At 34.6% G+C, this 15,829-nt stretch overlaps 1 protein-coding gene across 3 annotated transcripts in view; it reads left to right on the top strand.

The window, feature by feature from the left end:
- LOC136037299 (CDK5 regulatory subunit-associated protein 2-like) overlaps nucleotides 1-9,928 on the top strand; it is a 40,156-nt gene extending 30,228 nt beyond the window's left edge. For all 3 annotated transcript variants that reach the window (XM_065719945.1, XM_065719943.1, XM_065719946.1), the window contains exons 6-8: nucleotides 1,200-1,425; nucleotides 7,301-7,570; nucleotides 9,746-9,928. In XM_065719945.1, coding sequence (XP_065576017.1) covers nucleotides 1,200-1,425; nucleotides 7,301-7,570; nucleotides 9,746-9,871 — 622 coding nt within the window. In that variant the 3' untranslated portion in view covers nucleotides 9,872-9,928. The remainder of the gene's footprint in view (nucleotides 1-1,199; nucleotides 1,426-7,300; nucleotides 7,571-9,745) is intronic.
- Nucleotides 9,929-15,829: the final 5,901 nt, after the last annotated feature.

Raw genomic sequence — 15,829 nt, 5'->3', positions numbered from 1 at the left:
ACATACCCCCCTCTTCTCAACCTCTCCCCCCAACCAAAAAATCCTCCTGAAAACGTATGTATACTTCCCAATAACCATTACTATATGTAAGCACTGGTCAAAGTTTGTAACTTGTAGCCCCTCCCACGGGGACTGTGGGGGAGTAAGTCATCCCCAAAGACTTAGTTATAAGGTTTTTCGACGACGCTAAATAAAATGGCTATCTCAGAATTTTGATCCGTTGACTTTGGGAAAATAATTAGCGTGGGAGGGGGCCTAGGTGCCCTCCAATTTTTTTGGTCGCTTAAAAATGGCACTAGAACTTTCCATTTTCGTTAGAATGAGCCCTCTCGCAAGATTCTAGGACCACTGGGTCGATACGATCACCCCTGGGAAAAGAAAACAAACAAACAAATAAACACGCATCCGTGATCTGCCTTGTGGCAAAAAATACAAATTTCCAGATTTTTATTATAGATAGGAGATTGAAACTTCTACAATTGGGCTCCCTGATACGCTGAATCTGATGGTGTGATTTTCGTTACGATTCTATGACTTTTAGGGGGTGTTCCCCTTATTTTTTAAATAAGGCAAATTTCTCAGGCTCGTAACTTTTGATGGGTAAGACTAAACTTGATGAAACTTATATATTTAAATCAGTATTAAAATGCGATTCTTTTGACGTAGCTACTGGTATCAAAATTCCATTTTTTAGAGTTTTGGTTACTACTGAGCCGGGTCGCTTCTTACTACAGTTCGTTACCACGAACTGTTTGATCCCCAGGTTTTTCTAGGGCATCGTTCCACCTCCTTATTTCTTCCTTTTCCACCTTCCTTTCATTTCTTAAAACGGTACTCAACTTATTTCGGTAAGCTTTATATAACTCCTTATATAGCCCAAATTATATATTTCTCATCTATTTTGTCACTTCTCTTTGTCTTGTCTCATGCTAAGCTGAAATAAACTAACGAAAAAAAGACGATTCTATAATGCGTCAATGAATGAACAACTTGAACGGTAGGGCGTTTATCATTCAAGTACCTTATGAATTTTGGGCACTTCCTAGTAAAAATATCAAATTAAATTAATATGAAGTATCGTTCCTCCCCCCGGAATTGTTTGCTATTGCTTCCTCCTCGAAAAAAATCATTGGCACGTGCCTGACTAAAGCATTTTAAATTTGCTGAAAAAAGATTGTATGACTCATTCCCTATTTTAGGATGATTGATGAGACAAACACACTAAAAATACAAAATAACAAGGATATAGCGAAGCTGAAATCGAAGCTTGAGGAAAGAGAAGCTCAAATTGCGAAAATGAAAAAATATAATTCGTATTTAGCAGATCATTGCAAGAGTATGATGCAATTTCAACTCACTTACTTCAATGCATCTAGTGGCAGGGATCAGGAAGCTGTTACAGCGTTGCCAGCTTTCTTTGCTCAGGTATTTTGGATTATATTTCTGTTCTGGATCATAAACTCTAAATTACATGTTTTGGTTATTTTTTATATCCCGTTGATAATATAGTTCAAGTATTTGCCATGTGTAGAAAGATTTTAACAGGATAACTGGTTTAAACAGAGTCTGGAAAATTAACAAGAGTTAGAGTAGCGTGTAGACATCAAAACCCTGCTGGTCAATAAATATATGAAAGAAGATAAATAAATATAAAAAGAAGGGCTATAAATAACCCGTAGCTAATACTTGAGATAAAGTGAATTCAACACAAGAGTTAAAAAAGAGCGAAGATTTTATTTTTAAAAGAATCATAGTTTTTGGTTTTAATTGTATCGTTTTAAAAAGACAATCAAAAGATTTGATTAAAGAGTTGACAATCAGAAATCAAACTTGTAATTAAAGTGCAATCTTGCATAATCTTCGCACTGAAATAAGTAGTAGTAGTAGTATTAATTTATTATCCAAAATAAATAACAGAGACAAAATCAATCGGTAGCACACCAAAAGCGTCGCTTGCGAGGGTGTGCTACTAGCAAAAAATAACAAAAAAATAGAGGAGAAAAAAAATATTAAAAACAAAGAACAAAAAAAAACAATGTTTATTAAAATAAACTAACTACTAACTAAATTGCGAGCAAACAAAATGCTCCATAATATTTTAATTATTCCAGCGAGACTGCTTTAAACAGAATATTGTTAATACACCTTCGTCCATGGCTCGATATCTCCGATTAACTTATCAACCGAACATTGTGCAAGAATTAATTGAGTCAAGCTATCTTTATTTTTCAAACTTTTTTACAATTATCAGAGTAAGCTGCAATTTCCTAGAACTGCTAATTAGCTAATTAGCTACTGCTAATTAATACTGGAACAGAGTTATTATAATACTACATATTTTTCATTATCATTACTACTCCGACAATACCAAAAAGGATAAGCACTAAGACAAGGCTCAAGTGACCAGAACATAAGTAACATAACTATTTTTTAAGCAGGACTCATGGGTTAAAATTTTTCTTTTGTTAGTAATTTTCTTTTGTTACTAACAAACTTAAATAAATCTAGCGTTAATGTCACGTATAAATCTAAACTCACGCTGTAGAAACCGAAACTGTAGAAACTCTGTTTCTGAAAGTCTCGTTAACTATTGAGCCGCATCGCTCCTTACTTTAAGTTAATTACAACGAGCTGTTTGAATACCAAGTTTCATTGATAAAAGGATATATCCAAAAGTGCTACACGGAAGCCTTGGGATTTGAGTTTGCTGACAATGCCTGAAAAAAAGTTAAGTTACAGAGCAAATAGAATAGGCTGAACCGATTCATGGGTTCTTATTGTCAAGCAAAAACCAAATATAAACAAAAACCTACAATAAAGCTTGGTCGAAATAAAAAAAAAAAACACCTTCATAAAAATATTGTTCGAAGGCAAAGAAAGAAGAAGTGTAATGCAAAATTAAGCAGCTGATCCAAGCTGATCCTAGACTCACGCTGTCACGCTGTAGAAACCAGTAAGTTTACGCTATGAGACTGAGAAGGAACAAACTATTTGTACTCACATCTAAGCAAAGCTACCAACACCGGTTAAGCATCCAACACCAACTACCCTTTCTAAAACCTTTTCGTGCCTCGTTTACCATCTTGTTTACACCTGGTACCTGTTATTTAACATGAATCAATTCATACAAATAAAATTATCTCCAAGGCTATACCAAGAAGAGATTCGATCCATGGTAAGTAAGCCATGCATGCAATAACAAGGAATTCTTACAACAGTTACATAATTATATAGCTTCAACTATGTAATTAACTGTATGTGTCTGTTATTGTCAACTTTTTAGTTTTGCATTTTTTTTTTTTTTTTAGTATCTGTCTTGGTTGTTTATAGATGAAATTATTGCTTATTTTAGCCGCATGGGTTCCCTTGAGTTTAATGGCTCGCATATTTTATGCATTTAGCTACTTTTTTCCTGTTTTCTAAAAAATTAATTCTTTCTCAAAAATACTAACGAGTAGGGTGTGATAAGGCACTTTTTTTCTTGCATTCAGTCCTTCCAGGACCTGGCCGAGTGGGTTGGTGCGCTGGATTCGGGATCCCTTGTCTGAGAGGACGCGGGTTCGAATCCCAGTGTACCCAATTCTTCAGTTTGGGACGGGGGTCAGTGGCGTGACTCTGTAAGCTTAGCCAGAGTCGACCCAGCTCTAAATGGGTACCTGGAGAAATCTGGGGAAGGTAAACAGGAAGGGTGTGTGAAAGCACAGGATGGCTGGCCCCCAACCCCCCCATTGCACTTCCTGGCTGAAGGACCAAGAAACGGAGATCAGCACCGCCGGTACGGACTGTAAAGTCTAATGCCGTATCCTTTACTTACTTTTTTTTTTTCTTTTCCAGGACCTGATAGAATATTCTGTAGGGATTTCAAACCGAACACGTATTTTTATACTTTCCAGTTAAAACGTGTACGAAAATGTTTCACTGTAGCCACGAAGAGAAAATAAATTCATTAACGTTTGATCAACGTTTATTAATTCGTAACCAAAGTCACATGGAGTAATAGACAAAACATAAAATCTTAATTTTATGATGCCGAAGTGAAATAGTGGCAGTTAATACAGAAGGTGGCAAATTGTGTGACCGAAATATAATCAAAGGTGTGTCCATAATATGGCCGATTGGTAGAGGCAAAATACGGTTAGACCTTAAAAAAATTGTAAGAGTAATAATTTTACACCATTCGATAGAGAAAAACAAGGTTATTAACATACCCGAAATTGGCATCGCTACCCCAAGGTGAAATATGTCAAATTTGCCCTTAAAGTGCGGAAGAGGGGGTTCTGTCCCTTTTTGCTGTTTTTCTATTGTATTAAATGGTTTGACTGGAATATGACCAATTGTGTGCTTGGTACTATTGATTTTGTATTTGTTAAAACGATTTTACATATTGAACGATTTAAGCACGGAAAACGTATAAGTACGGAATTTATGTCTCGGAAAAGAGTTACCGATTTGAATAAATACTAAAAAAAAAGTTCTGACACTAATGTTGCGAGAAATATAGCAGAATTCAATGACCCCAACTGCAAACTAACTTGGAGTTATAAAAGTAACCTGTAGATTAAAAGCAGAAAGATGAAACTGATGGAATCCATTAATAAAATTGATGAAAAGATGAGAAAGAAATATAAATTTCCACATACCTAGAAATATTTTGGCGGAATACTCAAAAGATGTTTTCTTCCAAAAATATTTCTAAAAAGCAAACTTTCATTTAGCGCATTCATAAAGCCAGTGCTGCAGCCTTAAAAAACTGTTCTAGATGGTGTTGATGATGTTTATCCGCTTCAAACTTTAACTTGGATTGTTAGCAAATCTGACAGCGTTGGCGATTCATAAACAGTGTTGCGAGCATGACTCTTGTTTAACTCTAATGAAGCTTATATTTTTCCAAACTTAGCAAGCTATTCGAGATGCTATTGATGGTGGTTACCGCTGTTTAGTAACTTTTTAAATTATTCAATTTGGTTCAGTTTAACTAGTTTTGTTTCAAATTCAACTTTTTAAAGCACAGGTTAAAGTTTTGCTTGAGCCTATATCTATAATTTGCACCGAAATGACAAGAGACATCTTTGGATTCGTTTGTTTCAGATCTATCTACTCGTCAGTTTTAAATTATGATATTCCTTAGATAATTTCTTAGAACCAGAACCTTTTTTAGAGAAAGTTTATAAGATTCCTCAAAAATTGGAAAAATTTCAGTGGTTTCGCATCTTTCTGACATCTTTACAACATATTTTTAATCTGAAAAAAATGCCAAATAAAGTCCTAAAGTGCAATTCAGTTGGTGAATAAAGCTAAATCTCAGCTATTGAATTGTCGTCTTATATTAAAATTAAATTAAAAATCAATTTTTCTTACTGAAAGTAATTAGCAGCATTAAAAGTTAAAACGAACAGAAACTATTCCGTATATGAGGAGGATTGCCCTCTCCTCGATACCTTGCTTTTTACGCTAAAGTTTTTGTGCTTTAAAAAGCTTCTTATCCTAAGTCATTTTTAAAGAAATGGACAATAAGTTGAACTTCAGCGTAAAGAGCGAGAGATTGAGAAGGGCATACCTTTCCCCTCCTGATAAGCGGAATAATTTCTGTTTTTTCAAGTTTTAATGTTGCTGCTTACTTTCAGTTGAAAAACTTTTTTTTATTTAATTTCTTATCGTTCTTAAAAGAGTCAGAAGTCCCTTGAGTAGAGTCTTGAGCTGAAATGAAATTGCACCGTTAGGATGGTCTTAGTATTTTGGGATAGGGCTTTTGAACGGAAATGGCAATACCTAGTACCCTTATAAGAAATAAAAGAGATTTTGCTCCAGTTATGTAACGTTTTCTATTATTTTGTGCCATAAAACAGCAATTTCTGTCAATAGAAGTTCACAATGCCAAAGAATGATAATTCTTAGATAGCCAGTCTATTTTACGTGGCTAAAATCCTAACGAAATGGTTTGACCCCCTTATATTCCAAAGGAAAAGTAAAGTGGCGTTTTAGGCCATCTCGTGCCACAAACATCAGTTTTTGCCCAAAGAGGGTCAAACAACAGGGGAATGTAAATTCTAATGTAGCCAATTGGCTTGTAATAGTCAAAAATCCTATAAAAGAGATTTTGAGCCTCTCTCTCCCTCCATATAAAAAACGGCTCTAAAATTTGACATGTATGCCACAGTGGGTTCCTTGTCTATTCATAAATCGCCCGCTGATGATGACATGAATTGTGCAAGGATTGCCTTTTTTTTTATGATGATGACTTTTTAAAGCAACAAAAGTGACATTATCTGCCTTTTGTGCCACACAGCTGCATATTCTAAGATAGCAAATCGATTTGTTATGGTCTAAAACCCTCAACTGGAGACTTCGAGGTCCCCTTCTTGAAAAAAAGTAACATCATATGTTATATGATGTGCCCTATGTACCATATGTGCCATGTTGTGCCATGTGTATCTCATTATTAATTTCTAATTCTTTTTTCTGCCACTCCTAGCAGGTTGCTACCACCTTGCCATGTACGTCTCATAAATTTGTCTTAACATCTTAAAATACCATATGACACCAAAAATTGTACTTTTCAATGCCATTCCTAAAAAAAAAAAAAAAAAAAAAAAAAAAAAAAAAAAAAAAAAAAAAAGGAAAACATAATAAGGGGTCATTGTATTCTCCATGGTTTAAAACTCCTAGTCGGCGGTGTACATCCCCCTTCCCCTCTTTTGCATGCTCCCTTTTCCTGCCCTTTTTGTAAGTGACAACTAAAAAAAAAAAAAAAAAAAGAAAAGAAAAAAAAAAAATCGTGTATTAATTTTCATTTTTATGAAAATGATTGGAATTTTCTTTAGCAAATCCTCCAAGATACCAGACTAAGGGTATGATAAATTACCCTTAGACTCTTTATTTTTGTGATGAATTTGCAGATGTTTCGTGAGAAAGTTTTAAGGAGATAGGAATTAAAAACCATATTTAATGCACTATTTCAGGTAATATTATCTCTATCTCAGATAATACATATCGATAAGGCCAATCTCAAAATAATTTCATTTTATTAAGGTCTATTTGGCCCTGTCTAAATGCTGTGTCAGTTACACGTCTATAAGAGACAAAACCAAATGTCTACCATTTTGTAGGTCTTAAAAACTGACATAGCCGTAATTAGTATTAAATTGATTGTTACATAGGGGTCCGCTCGCCAATATCATTTTTAAGCTGATTAAAGAGATGAGATTAAACCCCCTATTCTTTTTTATGTTTCAAAACTTTTATCTTTTGGTCTGAAATCATCAAAAATGTTCTTATTGTTCCCTCTCTTTTCTTTTTTTAGGGGCCATCTATGGCTCATCACTCGAAGAAAGAGTGGCCCCCTACATTCGGAATGAAAAACACTTTCGAAGACTTTATGGTGAATTTACAAAAAAGTGATGTCAATTCAAACAAGGAAGTATGCTTGCCTGGGGCTGATGATGTTGATAATCAATCTGAGTCAGAAACTAGTGGAACTGTTATATCCAGTTTCAACGCGTCCTCCGTGAAGATATTCTATCCACACATGAAAGACGTGTCGAAGACGCAGCTTAAAGGCTTAGTAGATGAGGTCAGTAAAAAAAACGATTATGTAAGTGAAATTCTAATGAAACAGTATTTGAATAGTAGCCTACTGTATATGGCCTATATAATTTAAGGATTATTACTGAAAAACGGCTATCAAAAGCCCAAATGGGCCGAATTTGCATTTTAGGATCATTTGAAACAAAAGAACCCAAAATAAACAACAACGAAAAAATTATAAAAGGGTCAATGTCCAATACTTAAAAATGTCAAAACAATGAAAACTCGTAAAATTAAAAATGAAATAAAATAATTAAAACAAAAGACAATTTAGTTACGCGACCAAAAAAAGAAAGCTAAAAATTTGCCACATGAACATTAAAATTATAAGGTAAAAAGGGAGTGAGCAACCTAATATAATAGCCTAGTACTTTAAACTAGAGATGGAATATGAAAACTCAAGTTTGTAAAAAAGCTGGTAATAAGGGCTGTACTATATACCTACATATAAGCGAATAAAAAGGTTTTACGTCCCCTCGTATAAGTATCGAAAGAAAACCCCTTAGAAAGTTTGTAACCTCGTATAAGTTTTTTTAATTTTTTTTATTATTATTTATATTATTATTTTATATATTATTATTTTTATTATTTATATATATTATATTATTTATATTTTTTATTATATTTATTATTTTTATTATTACAAAGTTTTATTATATAAATCGTATAAAAAGTTTTTCAAAGTTATTTTAAAATTCCCTATTTGTAAATAAAGCGCTTATCTAATCGTCTTAGACATAAATTACTTATTAGTCAATGGTTAATTTATATTTTTAATTAGTAAATGATTAATGTCCTTAGTTGATTAATTAGTAAATAATTGGCTAATGATAATCTCTTAGAAATTAACTAATTTAGAATTGAATGCTCTCATAATTAACTCGTAGCTTTTTCTTCTTTTTGTGTATTTTGCTGTTAGTTTTTCTTTTTTCTGTTGTTTGAGTTCATTTTTTTGCTTTAATTTTAAATACGGGGTCTCTGGTTCAGTCACACTTATAATATCTGTCTGTACTCTTAGAAATCGGCTCTAGTTCCCCTAAAATCCCCTAAACTTCTGATTGTGCTCACCTGTGATAGATAAGTGACATTGCTTTTGTGATAAGAGATTACCCTCCAAGGAAACGTGAAAAAAGAAAAAAATTGTCGTGAATAAGCGAGAAATTAAAATAAACAGATGAACTAAAAAACACATTTTGAAACTGTCAAACGACGAGATTATTGTTAATGTTTCGGGTTTTTACTTCGGGTTTTCGAGTTTTTGTTTTTACTCGAACAGGTTTCGGTTTAAAGGCTTCTAAAAGCAACGTCAGAGTCTTGATGTTGCGCTTTACTGAAAACAGTTTTTACTTCGAGTATTTGCTTTTGTTTGTCACGGCATCAACAAAAAAAAAGAAATTCATAATATTAATTAAGATTTTTGAAAAGAATCAATGAAAGCAGACTAACTGTTTAATATATAGTGTAGTTTATTCCTAGAAGTCTAACGTTATTAAGTAAAATAACAATTTTCAACTAAAATAAGGATCAACATTAGAACTTCAAACGAACAGAAAGTATTTCGTTTATGAGGGGGCCACCCCTTCTCCAACCCTCGCTCTTTCCACTGAAGCCTCAAAATGCTTTAAAAGTGCTTTTATTCAAATTCAACGTGTGTCTGAGCAGTCTTTCTTAAAGAGTTGTGACAAAAGTCGAGGTAATTTTGTATAGAATTAGATATTTAATTTTGCTAATTTTCAATATTATTTGAAGAAATTTAAATCATAATTTTTCCAACTTATCGTTTATGTCCCTTCCCAGTTCTCTCGTTACAATCGCACTGAAAAGTATTATGAATAAGCCATACCTAGGAATAGCCCATACTAAGCCTTACTTGAGAAGGTCCCATAAAGGGGACTCTAATAACAATTCTGTTAGCATACTATTTGTATCCCAATTCTTTTTTCCTAGTAAACTGCTTTTGTTGTTGAGGTTCTGCTACTCAGATGTATTATTTTTTAGAATTACAGGAATTTTAAATACAATGCTCAGTTTATTGATTTTGGATTTGCACCATTCAGGACACCATTCAGGTTCCCGATGTTTACTTACTAATTTTTTTTTTTTCTAATTTGTTTTTTGGCGGTTTTGTCCTTTTTATTTATTATGTCTATTTTTTCTGCAGGTTTTGAACCGGCCTCCTTCTTCTGCTTTGAAGCCAAAACCGAAAGAAGAAAACGCAGTCTCGGATTGTACTAAGGTGAAAAAATTGACACAACAGGGGGGTGAATATGTGCGGAAAAAGAAATAAAACGAGGTTTGTTTTTATTACTTTTGCATTTTAATGGAATAAAATTAAGTTTTTTAATTGATTTTAGCAAAGGTGCAAAAGCATGGTCTTGAAAAGGTGTTGTGTTGGGCGAATGAAACTCAGAACTGGGTCTAAAACCCCAAAGTGATACTTTGCCAGTGTTGAATTCCCTATATCTGCCTCTTCTCTACTTGCAAGGCTGTCCCAACTATGAAAAAGAATTTTTATTAAGGTTTACTTATTCTGGGTCTCTTCAACTCTGCGCTTTGCCTACCTAGAATTTCTAGGATTTAAGTTAGGTTCTAGGATCCTAGCTTTACAGGATTCCCGGATTTCCAGGACTAGCCAGGTTCCAAGATTTAACTTAAAATAAAAGCTTAAGAACACCTTTCTGGGCTGCTGGTTTATTCAAGAGGGCTTCATTCACGTAGTGAATTTTAAAGCTTGTTTCGTGCTGGGAAACAAGAAGACATTAAGAAAAAAATGAGTAAAAACAGAAAAAGGAAAATTTTCCATTTAAATCCTGGTAAAAACAAGCTTTTGAAATTCACCTGTTAACTTTCACTACATCAAGGGTAAACTGACACCAATGCAAGGATAGTGTGGCTGCCTTCAGATCTGTCCCACAGATCTGTCTCTGTGAGCAAGGAGTCCCCATAGACCCATTCCACCCAGAAACATTAGCGTTATAAAGATTGTTTCCACTGCTTTCCACCTTTCTCCACGAAATTTGTCAATTTGGATGCAAAGTCGTTCCTTCGAGTGGAGATGCCGATTTACTCATCGCTAGGACTGTACCAGGACCAAAGATCTCAGAGAAAGATCTTAGAGTCTGGCCCAACTGGGGATTGGAGGAGACACTGCTTTGTTTGTCACCACAACGAACTGCAAGTAGATACCATTGGAAACGAAAGAGTGGCTTAGATCTTTTGTGGTGCAGAAGCATGATCTTTTACTTACTCGAAAAGATACTGTACTGGACGAATGGAACTTAGGATTGGATCTAAAACCCCAAGTTGGCATTATGCCAGCCTTTTGAATTCCCTACATCACCTCTTTTGCTTCTTGCAAGGCTGTCCCAACTATGAAAAAACAATTTTGTCAAGGTTAACTTACTCTGCAACTCTTTAATTCTAGGATTTACAATCCAGGATTAAAATAAGCCGTTGAATTCCAGGATTTCCAGAACTAGCCTGGTTCCATAATTTAGGCTAAATTTTATATCAGATTTAAATCTTGTTTTGAAGTTGTAACCTATATAGAAAGTAGTGGCACAGTGGGTTGGTCTCTCCTTGGCAGTACGAGGATCGACCCCGACTGGTGAAAGGTCGATTCAAGGCCTTTTGTAGTCAAAAAGATTCGTTAATCCGAATGGATTATATCTTCTGTGTATTTACTTTCTAGTTAAAAAGCTCAACCCTCCCCTTTTTCTCGAAAAATACAGAATTCAGCGACAAATATAACTTGTTTATAAATATAGATTTAGAGTGGCTTAGATCTTGTGTAACTACGTCTAATTAAACTACTTCTAGTAAAAGAGTTTTAGGATAATAAAAAAAAGAACAAAATTAGAATAATAGTAAAAAAATAATACAAATAACATAAAAAGAATAATAATATTGAAGTATGCAAAACATATAATTTTTTTCTTATTCGTTCAAATATGTTCAAAATGAAAGCATTGCAAACGTGTAGAATCGAAGATTAAATAAAGAGATAAATAATTTATTTGTTTTACTTATTTAAATATTTTTTTTATTTATTTACTTATTTATCTAAGGTTAAACAATGGAGTTAAGCAAACTGCAATTGTAAGTTAGGAAAAAGATAGGTAGGCAAATTACGATATTCAGGTTTTTTTTTAATAGAAGTAGTTAAATTTATTGGAATTTATTTAGTTGATTTATGGATATCGAATGACCCTGTGCATAATAGATCTTGTCTTGTGCATCTTTTAGTGGAGATGCGGGAAACGAGAAATTTTCAGCATTTGTTATATTTTTAGAAATTAAGAAAATTCATAAAAATATATAACGAGAAGAGAAATCACCAATGCAACAGCACAGCATAGCCATACTCAATCAACCATAAAGAATAATCCATGGACAGGCAGTCATGTCGTCAATAAGTATAAGTCGTCATTTACCAAACAATAAAAACAGTAAAGACAAATAATTCAGAGGCAACAACCCAACACAAGGGCTCATCAGGAGAATACACTTCTCCTGATATTCTTTGAAATATTAAAAAAAATTTCAGTATTTATTTTGGTATTTGCCCATGAGCTTCAGTATGGAAATTGTTCTGAATTTAAAATGGATCTGTTCAGATTGGTTTTTGATACAGGCAATTTAGTAATGGCTGGTAATTTTTTTTCTTACGATTTTGAGTTAATTAATTAATTAGTTAATTTGAGTTAATTAATTAATTAAACGGCAAAACTTCAAAAAGTTCAAGCACATGACTTCACGACATCACATCGCACAATGATTTTAGAGTGGATTAGATCATACGTTGTGCAGTTGTAGCTATGCAGTGGCTTTGTTGTAGAGGTGGCGCTGTATATTCCTACTTCCTACTACAAAGAGCACTCAGTGTTCTTCTACTTTGAACCACTTTGACTACTTTGAACCAGTGTTCTTTCTACTTAGAAAAAATGAAGAGCTAGAAAAATGGAATACAAACAAGCAAGACAATGCTTAGCGATGTTGCTTGTATTAATATAACAGCACTGCTCCTGGGCTTGGTTAGTCACTCGCAATAACAAAAAAACAACAATAACAATACAAACGCAATAACAAAAATAACAATAACAATAACAATAACAAAAAAAACTCGAGATGGGTGACAGATTTGTGATGCTTGCTCAGGTTTTCCTGGATCTGGCCTCGCCCGAACATTCAATTAAACTGGTCGGAGGGTGAGCAATTGAGAGTTTTTATTAGTTGTTTGACACTGAATCGAAAGGTGTTTTGAACTAGCTTCTGCCAGCTTTATTCAACTCACTAAATCACTATGAAAGCATAGAAGCACAAATTTCACTACGAGGCAACCATCAGAAGCATTCTCCTCTATGGGTATGAAACAGGGACGAATCCAGGGGCGGGGGGGGGGGCTATAACGAAAATACAGCTTCCTCCGGAACTTGCGGAACTTGTCCCGTAGGGTCGACATTCTTATAGATCTTGACTAATACGAAAGGATAATGTATGCTGCGAATCTTATTTTAACGAAGATAAAAAATAAATTATTTATTTATTTTGTAAAATTAATTTAAACAACACTGTCTTAAAAACTAACCAAATTCATTATGGGCTTTAATCCAATTGGTATAAAGTAATGTATGCACAATAAGCAAATAATGCGTGACGTTCTCCTCACGAAATATTATGGAAATGCAGTTGGGAACAATGCCAGGCTGCCGCCAAGTAAGTAACGGGCTGTTATAATCTCGGGTTCCTAAAATTGTTGAAATTCATTTAAATCACGTGTTTGCTTTTTCAGTTTTTATATAGAACTCTACAACACTGTTTGGTAATTAATCGTCCATCATGTCAAAACAGAAATCAACAGTTATAGACTTTTTAAAAAGAAACAGTTTGGTCGATATATCTTCGTTGGTTGATACAGACCTTAGGTGAAATGGAAATCAATCTAGTTAGATCTACGTTGCATGGGCAACGTGAGGTGTTGCGGCAACCTTTGTTCGGCATCGCCGAGTAAAGTGTTGCGAGAGCAACACTTTGGTTTTGTTTCCTCGCTTCGATTAAACACTGAAGTTGTTAATCTGTAAGGATCTTAAAATAAATACTAGGTACACCAACTCGCAAAAGTTGCAAACCCTTCATTGCAACAAGCAAAAGTTGCAAACCCGCCATCAGTGAAGATGATTGTAGCCTAACATCATCAGCCGATTATATCTTACAAGTCCCCTACATGTCTTACCACTGGAACCAAATTGGTCTTACCATCAAATACACCGGAAACAAATAATTTGTACACAAACTAGCAAAAATTGCGGACCCCTCATTGCCGAAGATAATTATGAGCTAACATCTGGCTTTTGCTTAAAACTCGCCTATATGTCTCACAATTCGTATTGGCCTATTTTTGGTTTCAGTGTGTACCTTACTACTGAATTTGTCAATCCCTTTAAACTTTCAAACTGGTAAATCCCATGAAGGAATTTTTCTACCAAAAAATGAATGACATATATTTTGATCAGGTTATCAAGAGTTATCGACTGCCGTCGAAAAAAAATCTGTCTGTCTTAGTTCAAAAGTTGACTTTTTTTGCCGTAGGCCAAGTTTCTAACGTCATCACTTAGAAAGGAGCAAAGGATAAACTGCAATTTCTTTAGCAATCAGAGAAATTTTAAAGTTTAAGAGGTACATCTGAAACCATTTCTCTATCGCAATCCTAAGTGTGAAAAACCGAATGATAAACTCAGCTGAAATCGCGAACAGAATTGGGTAGAAACAATAGATGGCAGCACTTTCGGTCCCCACTTTTTTGTTTGTAAATTTTTCTATTTATAACTCAAAGAAGAAATATTGGCTGTGGGGCCGGGTAACTGCCGCATATATTTAACACCTATATATTTTAGTCCATCTTCAATTTGAAACAGATGCCTGCCTGCTTGCCTGCTAGAACGGAGCCTTCCACTAGAAAGCAGAAACATGGTTTGATGAAACGAAAGCTTGACTGCATAACTTCAGATAGTTCTCTTTGACATAGGATATAAAACTCTAAGTCACTTCACATACTATAGGCTTTGGCTGAGGGACAAGCAAAAACCATCCTTTTTGGCCCCAGGCAAGAGCTCTACGAAGCTTTCTAAAATGAAAGTCATATTCATCAATCCGGATGAAAGTGTGGACCTAAGGTCCACACTTTTCGTAAAAACCGCAGAGGTTCAACCTTACCATTTTCTAGGAATAAACTGAAATCGGGATGCTAGGGAAAAAAACACGACAAAACCAAAGTGTTGCTCTCGCAACACAAAAACTTAATGGGGCTTATGATGGAGCCTCATCTGTGAGCAGCCAGTTTCAATGTTGTGCTGCTTTAGTCCGTGAATTTTATCCCCGTGCAGTCTATGTTCATTATGTAAGACACTCCTTAAACTTAGCCCTGAGTCATTCGTACAACTTACCTGTTACAAGAAATTGTCTAGAAACTTTGAAAGAAATCATTAATCTCTATAGAATTTCACCTAAACACATTGCAATTTTCAAACAAATTGTTCAAGAAAGAAATCCTATCACAGGGACAAAAAGAACAAGATTGAACAAACTTCACGATACCAGATGGGTGGAGCACTTAGAAGCAATCATGTTGTTTAAAGAGATGTTCATTATTATCTGTAAGGCTATGAGAGACATTCAGGAACGTTCTGATTCAGATTCTGAGTCTTCAAGCAAAGCCTATTCTTCGTTATCTGTTATTAAGAGATGCAGTTTTGTTGCAGATATGGTTACTGTCAATAAAGTTTTTAGTCTGTCTCACAATTTGTCGACTTTTTTCTTAAGATCAAAGCCGCTAACACGCTAACGATCTTAACAGCGAAGTTAGAGACCTGAGATAGTGAGAGAGACGAGTAAAGCTACGCTTCATCCAATTTATACTGAAGCAACTGAGCTGTGCCAAGATCCTGAAATCAGCATTAGAGTGCCCAAATGAGCTCCAAAACAAATGTGTAGGGATAATTACGGAGCAGTGTAAGAGGATCCTGAAATGTATTTCCAACTTTCTGTGTTTATTCCATTTATGGACTACTTTCTGCAGTAGCTGCATCAGCGATTCCCTAGTCACGGAAAATTGCTGGAGTTACTGCAATACCTACTTCCTCAGCACTGTATTTCCCTGGACGAAGAAAAAACAAGGATATATCGGATACTCCTGACTAATTTTTGGTATCTTGACGCAGACAGCTATAGGGAAGCTTGCAAGCTTTTT

This window comes from Artemia franciscana, chromosome 16 (genome assembly GCF_032884065.1).
Source record: "Artemia franciscana chromosome 16, ASM3288406v1, whole genome shotgun sequence".
Classification (NCBI taxonomy): Eukaryota; Metazoa; Arthropoda; class Branchiopoda; order Anostraca; family Artemiidae; genus Artemia; species Artemia franciscana.
The sequence above is the reverse complement of the archived record's forward strand: the minus strand, read 5'-3'. Positions and strand labels throughout refer to the sequence as shown.